The sequence below is a fragment of the Gopherus evgoodei genome, chromosome 2 (genome assembly GCF_007399415.2).
Source record: "Gopherus evgoodei ecotype Sinaloan lineage chromosome 2, rGopEvg1_v1.p, whole genome shotgun sequence".
Lineage (NCBI taxonomy): Eukaryota > Metazoa > Chordata > Testudines > Testudinidae > Gopherus > Gopherus evgoodei.
The window spans coordinates 114,893,479-114,909,612 of record NC_044323.1 but is presented as its reverse complement, the minus strand read 5'-3'; the positions used below and the strand labels follow the sequence as shown (position 1 = coordinate 114,909,612).

Genomic DNA, 16,134 nt, shown 5'->3' with positions numbered 1-16,134 from the left:
TCCTGCCAAGCTGTTACAAGTATATTGTAGTGCTGTTTTTGTGATTTCAGAAGGTGCAGGGACATAACTACTGTGTACATTGAGTGACTATATATATGAATTGCAGTGTGAGTGGAAAAGGGAAGGTATATTGAAATAATGTGGAGTCCTCCAGCATCTGCGTTTTTGGGGTAGATGGAAATCTATTGGGCTGCCTTTTTATACTGGAATTGTAGAAAATGTTTATGGAAGGTAAGAGACTAGCTGTTGGTGTGGATGTGAGGGACAGTGTGTCTTTGGGACTATTGGTTAATGTAGTCATGGACCTGTACTTAATATATGGGAAGTGAAGGCTTATGGTCCATATTGGAAAGGTGGATGAGATATGGTTACTTGGTGATAGCGGAGTAAAATGGTCATTCTTGGATATCTGGAGAGTGGGTGTTAAGTTTTTCTGGATCTTTGAATTTTCTAACTTTAAATTTGTTATAACTATAATGTTGTTATAAGATTTCATTGTGTATACATATATTATTTACCATCATTTATCACTTTAAAGCTTTTTTAGTCAAAGCATCTTCACAGTTTATTTATATTATTGAATTATCAATGTCAGTATTCCTTAAATTTGTTAATCGGCCAACAATTTCACTTCCCAGGATCACCCAGAGGAGTGAAGATGATCAAGTGGGTCTTGCTAAGTTTGGGGGAAGAGAAGAGAAGAGAAGACAAGACTCACTAAGCTAATCTTCACTCCCCAGGTGACCCAGGGAGCAATAGAAGCATAACTGTTGCACTCCTCCTCCTTCCTTACAGTTGTAGTAGTGGAGCTGCAAAGATGTGGAACTGCAGACAGTCATAAAATCCTTAATCGTATCCAGTATGTTTTCTGAGTTAAGTCCTCAGGCAACAGGGTGTTCATAAACATAGAGACCTTGCAGAGTTTACAAGCTCCACAGAGACAATGTGTTTCACATGATCATAGTGAGCAAGTCCCAAAGTAACTCACCACCCTCCCAGGAAAAATGTTCAAAGTACTAATTGCCTTTTGGGAAAGATAAATAAAACAATTGATTTTAGACAGTTTGAGGGATGATGTTCACAAAGGTCAACTTTTAACAATTGAAAAGTCTCTGCTGTAACTCTATGTCCAAATTGTGGCTTTTTTTTAAACCTCGCATTTGGTACAAAAATCCTTCTTAGGCAGGAGATCACAGATGTAAATTTTCGACAGTCTTTTTGAGGAGGAGGATTGAGGCCCAATGTGGAATATAATAGAGAACATTAACTTTGGAGTATTCAGTGGTGTGACTATTCTCATGATAGCCAGCACTGTGGGTCACCTTGTTACTCCCTGCCTCCAGGGAGAGGGAATCTTTCTTGTTTTGCTGGGTGTCAGTCCCTGACACCTCCAGACTTTCAACAGCTCACTTACTCTTCTCTGGGCTGTGCCAGCCCTGTCTTCTCCTTGAAGGTTAATAATAGGTGCGTTTAAATCCCCAAGGCCCTTTGCATTTTTCTCTTGTGATATCCAGCTCCTGACACTGGTTATTCTCAGAAATTCTAGATTGTCTGTGCCCAAGGTGCAATATACCCCAATTTACCAGTTTTACCTTAAACCACTGCTTCCTGCAAACCAGTGCTTCTCAAAACCAGTCCGCCGCTTGTTCAGGGAAAGCCCCTGGCGGTCCAGGCTGATTTGCTTACCCGCTGCATCCACAGGTTCGGTCGATTGCGGCTCCCGCTGGCTGCAGTTTGCCATTGCAGGCCAATGGGTGCTGCGGGAAGGGCAGCCAGCACATCCCGCGCCGCTTCCCGCAGTCCCCATTGGCCTGGAGCGACAAACTGCAGCCAGTGGGAGCCGTGATTGGCCAAATCTGTGGATGCGGCAGGTAAGCAAACCAGCCTGGACCACCAGGGGCTTTACCTGAACAAGCGGCGGACTTTGAGAAGCACTGCTGTAAATCACACAGCACTTGTGAGCACTTACAATAAAATGAGATGGTAGGTTTAAGAAAATAAGAATTTAACTAGAAATGAGAGTGTGGTGAAAACAAGTAGTTACAGTACAAAACAAAATAATAAAACTGTGAACCTGGATTGCTACTTATCAATAATTAGCTTTCTTATCTAATAAAGTGTATTTTACCCCCAAAGTTTAGTCTGTTGTAGAGCTGGGAGCTGGCTGGTTTCCCAAGAACCCATATCCAAACCTTAATGAAAGCAATCCTGTTAAGGAGTTTTCCATAGTAGATTGATCCATAGTGGCTTTCCCCACACACCGGTATACTGAAACAGTCTTTTATCTTTATTCATAACCAGAGTGATCCCCAGGCGCTTATAATGTTCCTTCTTACCTTCAAGTGGTTTCAATCATTTGCTGTAGTCTTTGATATTTTTTTATGACTGTTCTGGAATGTGGCAAGGAGAGACAGTAGAACCTTGCATTAGGTCACTGACTGACGAGGTAGGGTGACAACTCCTTCTTACTTGAACGGGTCTTCACTGACACACATTACCCCGTGACTAATTTTTTACTCCAAGACCATAAAACATACTTTCGATATAAATACATATTCTGTAAATACTATCTTTGTATACATCTCACAGTGATTGAGTCTTGACAAGTTACAAGTTTTCTGTAGCCTTACATGTTACTCTTTTATGGATAAACATCCTGTAAGCCATGTTTGATGTGGTGTGTGTTAGGTCGTAGGTGAGAGCTTCTTTGCAAAGAACAGGAGACCTTATCCCAAGAGGTCTGTGTCATGGATGGGTCTATAATTAAAAAATACTTTTGTGTTATACTTCTATTCTTACAATAATTTGATTACAAAGTTGTCATGTAAATATTTCATAACATTGCTACTTCCTGCTTTGCAGGTATCTATGGTGCTGGCTGTCTTATCACAGAAGGTTGTCGTGGTGAAGGAGGTATTCTTATTAACAGTGAAGGTGAAAGATTTATGGAGAGATATGCACCTGTTGCTAAGGATCTGGCTTCCAGAGATGTAGTGTGTCGTTCTATGACAATTGAAATCCGTGAAGGAAGGTTTGTTTAATTTTTCAGTGGCATTATGATATGAGTACATCTTTACATTTCGTTAAAGCAAATAGGGAGTTATCTGATAGTTCATGGAAGTCTTTTTTGATCATTTTGAGCAGCCAGTTTTAATTGGTAGATTGCTGAAGAATTTACATACATTTCAGGCAAAAATTTTGAATTTGAAATCAAGCTCCCTTTTAATATGATAATCAGAGAAGCTCTCCAGAGTCTTTTTTTTGTTGTAGTCAAATTAAAGCATTTAGGCTAGATTCTCAAAAACGCTCAGCACACAGCAGCTCACATTGAAAAACAGTGGGAGGAGCTGTTGTGCTCTTGAAAATCTGACCCATAACTTTTTGGTGTTTTGCTGAAGTCATAAAATACCACAGATGTTCTTAATATTCACTGGATAATTTCTAAATGGTATGGTAATTACTTGTAACTTGCTATATCACCAACATCTTTGGAGGACAAGAAGACTTTATATTGAAGTTTTCTGAAAACTTGGCTTAAAATACAGGAATCTCATGATTATGGTAAGAGACAGTGGAGTGAAGAGGAAATTTAAAGTGGACACAAGTTGAGGAAGGATGTCAGTTATTTTTTTTTCCTCTTCTGTGCTTCTAGATGTATTAGTTTTTCTAAATAGGATGCATAAATAGTTGCACAAATTTGGTCATGAATCAGATCTAAGTTTTGAACTTCCAAATGATTACTTGAAACAGAGTAGAAATAAAGTGACTTAAATTCTGATTTTTTTCTGGTATTAGTGCTTCACATCACCATGCATCTGACTCATTAAGATGAAAGTCTTGCTAGATAGTTTTTAGATAATATGGTCAGGGTGCTTTAGAAATGTGTGCTTTTATATAGAGGGAATTCAGCAGAGGCCAGTATTCCAACCTGCAACTCATGTTTCCTTTTACATTAGGGGCTGTGGCCCTGAAAAAGACCACGTATACTTGCAGTTGCACCATTTACCACCACAACAGCTAGCAATGCGCCTCCCTGGAATTTCAGAAACAGCTATGATATTTGCTGGTGTGGATGTCACAAAAGAACCTATTCCTGTTCTTCCTACTGTGCATTACAATATGGGAGGTATTCCTACTAACTACAAAGGGCAGGTAACGACCATAGATCAGTATTGTGAAACCATTTTTCTCTAATAGAAAGGAAATGTTTGGTTCCTTGTAAAATTAGTGTGAACTGAGCATGCTATTAGATTTATACATACAAGTATGTTAAATTACATAATCTTAAGAGTAATAATGTTAAAGGAAAACTTGCAAAATGTCATAATTTGGTTTGTCCTGTAAACAAGTTGTCAGTTCTCAGGTTGTTTGGGTGGAGCTGGAACTCAAGCGACAATATGCAAAATATGAAATATATTATTTCAATATGCATGAAATCTACAGAATTTCTTTATATTAGCCATGTGAAAGCTTATCCAGATGAGTAGTACTGTATAGTTAAAAATGGATTATAGCCGGGCCTGACCTTCAAATCATTAAGGGCTTAAGTTATGTGGATTATCTGTGCTGCTACTGCAATCTTTGCACTAAAATTGGTTACTTCAGTTTGCTGCTGTTTAAATGCCAATTTTAATGGCAACCAGTCCCAGTGTCAGACAGCATGAATCTGTGAATGGACCAGTCTGATTGCTTGGACTAGTTCCTGTCAATCAGTTTTTTAAATAGCGATAAAATTCTGCCTTTTGAATGTGGCCTGGCATTATAAAAGGTCCAGTGTTCTTCCCACTATACTTAGGATTTTACTACAAAAATATTTTGGTGAATTGTAGTACTTTGTGTCTCAGAGATGGTGGCAAAACATAAGAATTAAACTGTTAATTCCATATTCTTATATAACACTTTTTTCAATGAATAAATTATTCTCATGGAGTCTCTGCCCCCTTCGCCCCTGTTATATCTGTCGCTTAATATTTGGATTTCTTTGACATCATGCTTTTAAGACAAGTAAGTGTTGTTCAGATACATTCAAATAAAACTTTGACACTGTAGTACAAGTGATCTTTATTTTACAAATGAATTTGCAAATGTTGAGTGAATTCCTTCTGAAATTACAGGTAATTACACATGTGAATGGCAAAGATCAAGTAGTACCTGGCTTGTATGCTTGTGGGGAAGCAGCCTCTGCATCTGTTCATGGTGCTAATCGACTTGGAGCAAACTCTCTTTTGGACTTGGTGGTCTTTGGTCGTGCTTGTGCCCTTAGTATTGCAGAATTATGCAAGCCTGGTAAGAGTCTACAAGTTTAACTTAAATTGTATCAAGACTAATTGTTATAAATTCCCATCCTTAAAGTGCTCTCATATCTTTAAATCTAAGCAAGTAATTACAGGGCTATAAGCTAGACTATTAGAAAATCACAGTAGCTTTTTTTATTACTGTTCTACGTAAGGTGCAGTGTTACTGACTGTTCAAGAACTCACTATACTACATCTGATTACAGGAAAATATTCTGCCAAAGCAACTGGAAAATGATTGAGAAGCTTTTCTCCCAAACCAGAGAAATTTAACATTACTAATATTATCACAAGTTTTAAGAAACAAGGCCTTACAACATACTACATTTGGAGGTGGATGATACAGTGCAGACTCATTTTATACTGTTTATTCTTATGTTAAACTAGTCTGAGATGATGGCATTTGCTGTAGCCTTGCACATACAACATGTTAAAAGTTTAACGTAATATCCGTTCCTTCGGGTGCATGTCAGTTTGCAACATAACTGAGAATTTGGAAGGCAATTTACAGTTTGACTTAATACCAAGATCTTTCTACTATAATTTCTATGATTCTGTAGGTTGATCCAAAAGCAAATACATTCTAAACTTACTGCAGGTTTTGATTTTAATATTTTCTGATTCTGCAGAGTGCCCTTTTATTTCTGGTTAGTTTAGATGTGTAAACGTATCAGATCCTGAAACTAAAATCACATCTACTGAAGTAGAGGGCTGGGGCTGAAGAGTACCTAGTCCAAGCTACAGAAACAATGTGCAGTCAAACTAGGAATCTGATTTGGATTAGCTTTTATTAAAGAGGCTTAATTAATCTCCTTCCTGGATAGTAAATGGGATTTAAACATGGTTGTATGGCAGGCTCACTTCCTATGCTTCCCTTAAGTCTAGGACATTATGTTAAATCCCAGCCACAAAACACCCAGCATTAAGGTTGAGATTAAGTTAAATGCTTATAGAACACATCACATTTAAAACCCAAAACATATATAATTAATTATATCTAAATTAAGTCAAGAAATACCTGTTAGTTCACAGGACCAACGCTGATCTTAATTCTTGTCACTGACCCTCCCCATTTATAACTCTCCAGTACAAGCTGTAGCTATGTAGAAGTGTATCCGTTTCTCTGAGAACTGTGAATCTACCTACCATCTGTAGGTTGGAGATCTGACTTTTCCCCACATGTTCCTTGTCAGCAATGATCACCATTGCATCTTCTCTATGTATGGAGTAGAGATGACACACTATCCTTATCTACCACTTCAGTTTGGGATATACATCTCTTGCTCCCTCAGTATGAGTTTGAGATTTCACCCATCAGTTACGTGCTAGAGATCAGTTTGTGCCCTAATGTGCTTACATGTGGGTCCTGGAGCCCACAATAATTTATAAACTCTGGGAATATGGACCTTAGATTCCCTCCTGGGACCCAATAGAGAATGTGACTGGATGGATGGCATACTTCTGTAACACTGATAAAACTTGGTTTTATTGGTGAGGTGCTGTCTGACAATATGTGAATTGTTATGAAGGATGATGTGACAGTAAAACCTGGAATTTTTACTGTTGTCTGTCTTCTGAGTTTAATTAACATTCTATTTACACTTTTATTTTAGTTAAATATATTTTCAAACTTATCGTAGAATTGGCACTAATATTTAAACCATTTTCAGGCTGTAAAACACTACATACTAGGTGGTAGTATGGAAAGCCTGTTTTGAAATGTTTTAGTTCATCTATGCATCCTGGTTTATCTCCTGCCAAAAGTTAAAAATGCTATGTTAGACATCACAGTTAAGTTTAATATGTTGTAGTCTTAATGATTCCTTTGTATCTCAAAGTGCTCTATAAATGTAAATGAACTGAGTCTCGCCATCTCCATGAGGCAAGTGAGTAGTAGCTGTACTTTACAGATGAGGAAACGGAAGCATAGTACTGGCACGCTGTAACTTGACTGAGGTCACACATGAATTTAGTGGCAGACACATCAAGAAAAAATGACAGGCTCTCTTATTTTGAGATAAATATAAAATAAAATTATAAAATAAGCAACTAAAAATAGTTATTGCTGTGTAAAATTGCCACAGGCTGAGGATCATTGAATCTTGATTTTATTGAAATAATTGCATAAGAAAACTGAAGATGCTTACCCTTAATAGGAGAACCAGTTCCTTCAATTAAACCAAATGCCGGAGAAGAATCTGTTGCAAATCTTGACAAACTGCGATTTGCCAATGGAAACATAAGAACATCAGAACTGAGGCTTAATATGCAAAAGGTAAGGATCTCCGTACCAATGACTCTAGCACAGTATTTTGAGATGAGGTTGATATTAAAATATACTGTAGGTGTTTATGAAAACTGAGTTGCTATTTAGTAGAGTTGAAGCTCAAACTCTGGAAAACTTTTGAATTTATCAAAATCAACTTTTTTTCCATACAAAGATCCTTCTCCAATCAGCTGCCCAAAATAGCATCATTTTTCTTTCAAATAGAGAGAGATGGCATTTCTTATTCCTGATTTAAACAGTCACTCCTCTTCTGACCTACTTTTTGTCTGTAATCTGATAGGAGAGACCTCTGTCCAAATGAAATATTTTTATATTTACCAAGGAGACTGCTCTGTTCTGCTCTTTGGCCCATGCTTCAAGCTCAGCACCTGATGGCAAATCCTAGAGCTTGGAAGTTCTGAATTGTCGTGTTATCCATAAGGGGTTTTCTTGTGTGCTCATCACTTAGTTTGGGCACCCAGAACCTAAATTCTTATCTCCAGAAGCCAAATCTATAACCATATTTTGTAAGTATGTTCAGACAAGACTTGTGACTGCTTTGCAAATTGTCATACACAGATCTTACTGGTAGCCAAGATTGTTACTTCCTATAGGAAATACCTGACTAAAAATGAAATATGTAGACAAGGTGAGTGAGGTAATATCTTTTCTTGGACCAACAAAGATATTACCTCACCCAGTTTCTCTTTAGTACCATGGGACTGACACGGCTACAACAACACTGCATATGTAACATGAAATGTAGTAAGACAGCCACTTCAACAGTTAGGAACCTAAGAATTGCCATACTGGATGTGACCTATGGTCCATTTAGTCCCATATTCTGTCTGACCATATTATATGATTCAAAGGAAGGTATAAGAACCCTGCAGTAAACACATGTGGTATAATTTCCCCCACCACATTAAGTTTCGTCTTGATCTCTACTAGAGATTGGCATAAGACCTAAAGCATGAGATTTAATATCCCTTCCAAACTATATTTTCTCTGAGTGGATATTCTTGTTATCCGTAAATATATCCTATCCTATCCCATTTGTAATCTTGCTGAGTTTTTGGCCACAACAATGTCCTGTAGCAGTGAGTTCCACAGTCTAATTACTTTTGTTTTTGTTTTTTTACAACATGTATTTCCCTCTTATCTGTGTTGAGTACCACCTTTTAATTTCATTGAATGCTTTCATTGAATGTTCTTCTTAGTTGTAAGAGAACCTAGTGAGGTGATGCTGAATGAAACATAAGGCTATGTGTACTTTCAAGAACTTTAATCCACCTTAGGTAAAAGACTATAGAGCAGGGGTAGGCAACCTATGGCACGCGTGCCGAAGACGGCACGTGAGCTGATTTTCAGTGGCACTCACACTGCCCAGGTCCTGGCCACCGGTCCAGGGGGCTCTGCATTTTAATTTAATTTTAAATGAGACTTCTTAAACATTTTTAAAACCTTATTTACTTTACATACAACAATAGTTTAATTATATATTATAGACTTATAGAAAGAGACCTTCTAAAAACGTTAAAATGTATTACTGGCACACACAACCTTAAATTAGAATGAATAAATGAAGACTTGGCACACCACTTCTGAAAGGCTGCCGACCCCTGCTATAGAGCATTTCATGTCGAACTGGAATTGCACATTGAAGTGTAAGCAAAAATGTTGGGAAGGTGATCGGAAGCCCTTTTGGAATTTAGGATGCAGTCATAACATTAATTTGTGGCATTTTAAAGTGTTCCTGAACCTCACTCGGAATAGAATTGACTTCCACCAGAAATATGACTGTTCTTTTGGTAAGAAAGTTGAGCTCACAGTGATTCAAAAGTTTTCATTGATTTAGTCGGACCGCTTTAAAATTCTGTATATCACAAAATAATAATTGGAGCTTCCAAATGTATCAAGCCTTGCGTGAACCCAGTGAAGGCGGTAGCAAAACTGGTGACCTTTGCACCTAGTATCAGTATGCTGTTCAGGGATCCAATTCGGTGAATAAAAAGGTGGTACTGTTTGCAAACCCTACCCACAATCCCAGAATAACTGGATATTTCTGTCACTCTGTCCTGCCTTTCCTGCTGAGACACCTTTATAGTCTGTTCCACTGCATTGTAGAATCCTGGTAGCTTTTGCAGATTTTAGGGCAGTGGTCCCAAAACTTTTCAGGGTTGTGCCCTCCTCCTTTCCCTGCCGGGAGCAGAGGCATGGCACCCAGGAGGTGTAGGAGTGGGTGGGTGTGTGTGAGTGAGAGAGAGAGAGAGAGATGCAGACACGGGTAAGGGGACTGAGATGGGGGGGTGAAGGCGGGGCCAGGGGTAGAGCTACAGCCAGACTGCAGCTGGAGGCTGAGGCTAGGGGGGTGGAGCCGGAGCTGCTGCTGGGAACAGGGCCAGAACAGAGCTTGGAGTGGAGTAGGGCTTGGTGGCACTCCCTCCCTGCCCCCTCTGGGGGATGGCTCAGGCCCTGCCATGCCCCCCTCAAACATTTCTCTGTGCCTTCCTAAGGGGACCTCTGCTTTAGGGCCTGCTATATCTGCAGAAGTGTGTGAGGAGGGGGGATATTTGGTCCTTAGAAGTATTTCAGACTTCCTGTTCAGGATTGCAGCGTGGCATCACTTCACATACAGAATATTTTTGCAACCATAATGACTAGAAATTTTAAAAGAGAGCTTAAAATTCTGCAGAAACTGTTGAGGTTACAAGAGAAATTCTAATGTCTTTCTTAAAACTTCTTACAGTTTTTGTAAGTACACTATTTCTTTATTTTGATGTGTTTCAGACAATGCAAAGTCATGCCGCAGTGTTCCGAACAGGCTCAGTACTACAAGAAGGCTGTGAGAAACTCAGCCGCATTTATCGTGATTTGGATGACCTGAAGACATTTGACAGAGGTAATGAGATATTGTTAGAAAATACTTCTACAATGGTTTGTATATTTGAGTATTTTCATTTTGTTACCTATGGGTGTACTTGTTTTCCAAGTGTTGAGACACTGTGTGTGTGTGCGTGTGTGTTTTCTACATTGAAAGGTATTTTAAGCTAAAAAGAAGAGCTAGGTATAAAAATCAATTAGCTTGAGCCGCAGTCTCAAAGCATTATTTGGTTGTCTTGACTATTGCGAATTCACATGGAAACATTTTAAAGAGATTTTGTTTAAATGTTTTAAAGATGTGTGTGTAGATTAGAAAAAGTCAGGCGTTCTTGAATGTGAGTTTTTTGTTTTCTACTTTGTGTAGGCTAGCTAACACTTTTCAAATTTTACTATAGAAAATATTACCTCCCAAGGAACTTGTGTACCATTTTCCACCTCAAATACACAGAAGGCTATTGTAGTCTTCTCAATTTATTATAAATAAATAATGAAAATGGATTTTTTTTGTGCAAGCATAATATCAACATGTTCTTATCAATAACAATGTTCAGGTATATATTTATTTGAAAAACAGTGCACACACAAATCCAGTTTTGCTGAACTCTCTAAGGAAGATTTAAACCTTTTTCTTAAACTCTTATCCTATTTTTTTTATTTAACAAAATTACACAACTTAATTATCTGTAAATTCTTTTTTTCCCTTTCTGCAATTTCTCCTTCTGTAGCTGCTTTTAGAGATGTGCCTTAAACTGAACATTCTGAAGTGGCCCTCTTACAGGCTGTAGTGCTTACCAAACACCAAGAAGAGGAAAAGCCTGATGTAGAACTTAGAGCCTAGGGATGAGTTGCATGATGCTAGTACACTTGTGATCCCAGCAATTGGGTTGTACAGTGTCCTAAAGAGCTAGACTGTATCCATCCTATATGAATAGAGGATATTAATAAAATTCTGCTGGAAAAGCTCTTTTGTCCAGCTACCCCCAAGGGTATTTTTGAAAAGTGACCTTAATTAAATTTGCAGCCAAATCTTGTGATCTGAAACAAACTAGAGGACAGAATTGTGTTTTGACATATAGCGTTGCAAGATTCCATCTTGTTTTTGGCATGCTCAGTCTTGAATAATATGTCGTTTTGACCAGAGAGGTAATTGAGTTTGGTCTCACAATGGTCTCTAGTAGTCACAGGCACATATCTCAAAACCACTATATACTTTTGCACAGTTAAGCAAGATTGTTAGTTTATGAAAGATGCAAGACTGGAAGAGAGCTTTGCAGGCTATGACAGATGCATTGATAATTGCATAGCGAAGCTTGCACTGTGACTCCTGTGCTCTGTTTCCTAAGTACCAACAAAAAGAAAAATTGAGCTGAAGTTCTTAAAATTGTTGCTAGAATATTTTTCAAAGTAGTGTAATATCTTGTTAGGTACTGTGTGGAATACTGACTTAGTGGAGACCTTGGAACTGCAAAATTTGATGCTGTGTGCTATGCAAACTGTATATGGTGCTGAGGCTCGGAAAGAATCTCGTGGTGCTCATGCCAGAGAAGACTACAAGGTGCTTATGTACTTTATAACATTTTAGCTTCATAAACATGTTTTTCATACATGGGACCAACTTTTGTCAATAAATAAATATCTCTTGGTCTTAATTGTACTTGAGTTTGGGGGGTGATTTTTTTTTCCCCAGTCTGCATTGTTTATTCCTAAAACTCTCATAAATTAGATTCTTATTTAAGAGATTGTTTTAAGTGTTCCTAATGTTGGCTTAAAGCTTGTGAAACTGGTTTGTGGTCTGAATTGTGAGTAAATCCAAATTACACTTTCACACCCCTTGATCAGTACCTCGATAACCAGAATCAGCTGGGTATTGATGTGATGAAAGCACAGCTCCTAGTCAGTCCTATTGAATCTTACAGTTTGAAATACTGATAAAGAAGATAGGAACAGTAATGATGTGGTCACTGGATACATAAAAAGGATTGAAAAGAGTTAAACATTATATGCAGACATCACGCTCTAGAATTTCCACAAACTCAGTTACAATTCTACTTAACTTGCTGAAGCCCTGCAATGGTTTTTAAATAAAAGCAGGAATTGACATAAAATTTAGCAAAACAGCTTAATATTAGCCTACACTTGATATAATAGCATTATAATCAGAAGAGACCTAATCTTGAAGGACGTTATTAAATGCATTTGCAAAATGCAATTCCTGGTCTACAGCATAATACTTTATTTTTACTGCTTAGGTAAGAATAGATGAATATGATTTTTCCAAGCCAATCCAAGGGCAACAGAAAAAACCATTTGAAGAACATTGGAGAAAACACACCCTTTCTTATGTGGATGTCAAGACTGGGAAGGTATGTTGGCTCTGGGCTTGGAGGGTTTTTTGTCTCATCCTGTTGCTGTCAGTGGGGTGGAAATTGCATGATTGCAGTGGAAATGAGTTGAAGATTTTCCATAAAGTACCACATTGAGTTTTTCTAAATTACAACACTAATTCTTGAGTATATGAAGAACTAAATGTACAAGATGATAGAAGAGCCATTCCTGGAGACCATGACTGAATTGGTGTTTAGCAATTGACTTTGCACTTGGAGTAGGAATTGGAATAGTTTTTCAGCTTAGAACAGGCTAGTTCAACATTCTTATCATTACGCACTGATGATGCATGTTCTGATGCTTGGCATAAATCATTTATGGATTCAAAAAGAAATGTATTAAAAATCTGTGGTTTTACAAACTCCCTCCTGAGATGATCTACAGCAATGGTCTCCAACCTTTTTGTGGCCAGTAGCACATTCATGTTTTCAGAAGTGTGGCAGGTGCCAACAATTTTTCAATGCTTATTTTGTATTTGTACATTAAATATGAAAATAATCATATTTAATATTACAATATATGAAGCCAGAGAGAAGCCGTGAGGACAGAGAACACCGGTGCCTGCAGCCCTGGAGTTCTCCGTCCCTGTCAGGCACGGGGCAGTGGCTTGTCTCCCCTGCTGGGCGCTAGGTGGGCCCCACGCCTGCTGGGAACAGAGAACATCATGCTCGCAGCCTGAGTTCTATGTCCCCGTCAGGTGCGGGGCTGCAGCTTCTATCCCCTGCTGGGCACTAGGCGAGTGCATATAAATACCATGGCGGGGACCACTGATCTACAGTATCCCTCCAATGTGAAGTACTGAGGATCACCTCCCCCTCCAAATGATTAACCTCCTTAGTTGGCCAGAAGGGTTATTGTTGAGTGGCATGAGGCACTCTTAGAATCATAGACTATCAGGGTTGGAAGGGACCTCAGGAGGTCATCTAGTCCAACCCATTGCTCAAAGCAGGACCAACCCCCAACTAAATTATCCCAGACAGGGCTTTGTCAAGCCTGACCGTGAAAACCTCTAAGGAAGGAGATTCCAGCACCTCCCTAGGTAACCCATTCCTGTGCTTCACCATCCTCGTAGTGAAATTTTTTTTCCTAAAATCTAGCCTAAATCTCCACTGCAACGAGACCATTACTCCTTGTTCTGTCATCTGGTACCACTGAGAACAGTCTAGATCCATCCACTTTGGAACCCCCTTTCAGGGAATTGAAAGCAGCTATCAAATCCCCCCTCATTCTTCTCTTCTGCATGCTAAAAAAGCCCAGTTCCCTCAATCTCTCCTCATAAATCATATGCTTCAGTCCGTTAATCATTTTTGTTGCCCTCCACTGGACTCTTTCCAATTTTTTCACATCCTTCTTGTAGTGGGGGGCCCAAAACTGGACACAGTACTCCAGATGAGGTCTCACCAATGTCGAATAGAGGGGTATGGTCACGTCCCTTGATCTGCTGGCAATGCTCCTACTTATACAGCCCAAAATGCTGTTAGCCTTCTTTGCAACAAGGGCACACTGCTGACTCATATCCAGCTTCTCGTCCACTCTAATCCCTAATCCTTTTCAGCAGAACTGCTGCCTAGCCCCTCGGTCTCTAGTCTGTAGCAGTGCATGGGATTCTTCCGTCCTAAGTGCAGGACTCTGCACTTGTCCTTGTTGAACCTCATCAGATTTCTTTTGGCCCAGTCTTCCAATTTGTCTAGGTCCCTCTGTATCCCATCCCTTCCCTCCAGTGTATCTACCACTCTTCTTCCCTCAAAGACAGACTGTGCCTCTAAATGCTCCAAGACCCTGCTGGCTCAGGAGGCTAGAACTAGAAATAAAACTCTGACCAGCTCTAATAAGCAAGATTTTTTTATTTTATTTGAAACACTTTTGATTTTAAAAAATTGCTTTTTCACTAAACTTTTGCAAGTTTTTTTTCCTTTTTGAGTCAATTTTCTAGTTTTGATGCAGTACAAGAAATGAAAAAACTAAAGTTCTGTCAAAAAAAACTTTTTTTTTTAAGGAACTATATAAACTTGTGTTTAAATTTTTCACAATACTGGCAATTTTTGACCAATTCTATTTTTTTTAATAGGCCAGTTCCAATTCTTTTTCATTATTGGGATTTAGCTGTAATTGTGAATATTTTTCATGCTGTCTTCTGGATTTGATGCAGTGGTTTGCTTTGCCTTAATTAAGACACTGTTTTATATTTTTAGGTTACTTTGAGTTACAGACCTGTAATTGACAAAACTTTAAATGAAGAAGACTGTGCAACAGTTCCACCTGCTATTCGTTCCTACTAATGATGGTTAGCTGTCTAAATCAATTTATGTAATTATGTATATGTCTGCCAGAGCTTGCTGGTATACGTGAAGTATAAGTATTCTGTTATTCAGAAAGTTACTGTTATGTTAGTGATGGTTGAAGAATGCTGTCTAGAGATTTCTCACTGATGCTGTGCTTGGTGGCTAGCATATCACCATTAAACAAATGTGCGCAAAGCTGTACACTGATTTTCATCCCTTTGTCAAAACATTTGATGTGAACATACAGAACTAATACCAAAATAAAATAATCTAAAACAGCCTTGTCTACTTGTTACAGCTTTTCTTCAAACTTCTGGAGCGCTACACATTGAAATAAACTTAATGCATTTATTTTGAAAAAGGGGCTACTGTAATGTGCTGCTTGAGACTTGCATTTCATGATTAGGGGTATGATTTAAAGTTGAGCCTCCAGGACAGTATCTTTGTCTTGTTGCACATTACCTATTTATCTTATAGTTGCTGTGGGAACTGTAACTTTGAATTTCTAAACCTAAGATTTAAAGCATCTGTTATGTTTAATTAGTGCACTGTAGGGCTTTTTTATTTTTATTTATTTGAAGAAACCTGATTATTTTATTACAAGGCAAATTCTTTCCTTTGAGCAAATATCTTCCATCCAAAGGTAGACTGAATAAACTGAACATATTCTTAGTCAAGTCAAAACCACTGGAAAAATTAAAAGATTTACAGAATATTCCTATGGAGCATATATCTGAGGATGGATAAATTAGAGTGAATTCCCTAGAAAAGGACTTTTTTCTTCCTCCCAACCAAGAAATAAACAAAGGATCAGATTTATAGAACAGGGTTCTTTATAGCTTAATATTGCTACAAAACATGTATCATGCTTAATGTTAACAATATAAAATGAAAAGCATACACTACAGAATTTCCTTAGCACACAAATACATCTTGTCTGCTAATCTGAGTGGGGATGACAAACATGAATATTGTAATTAAATACTGTTGTGTATTTGCATAAAGAATTCCTTTTCTATTACTG

General features: G+C 38.3%; 1 protein-coding gene across 1 annotated transcript in view; it reads left to right on the top strand.

Moving 5' to 3' along the window:
- Positions 1-16,134, top strand: part of SDHA (succinate dehydrogenase complex flavoprotein subunit A) — a 33,833-nt gene extending 17,699 nt beyond the window's left edge. Inside the window, exons 8-15 of the mRNA XM_030551528.1 lie at positions 2,863-3,031; positions 3,957-4,152; positions 5,115-5,286; positions 7,451-7,569; positions 10,351-10,462; positions 11,868-11,998; positions 12,693-12,806; positions 15,021-16,134. Coding sequence (XP_030407388.1) covers positions 2,863-3,031; positions 3,957-4,152; positions 5,115-5,286; positions 7,451-7,569; positions 10,351-10,462; positions 11,868-11,998; positions 12,693-12,806; positions 15,021-15,107 — 1,100 coding nt within the window. The 3' untranslated portion in view covers positions 15,108-16,134. The remainder of the gene's footprint in view (positions 1-2,862; positions 3,032-3,956; positions 4,153-5,114; positions 5,287-7,450; positions 7,570-10,350; positions 10,463-11,867; positions 11,999-12,692; positions 12,807-15,020) is intronic.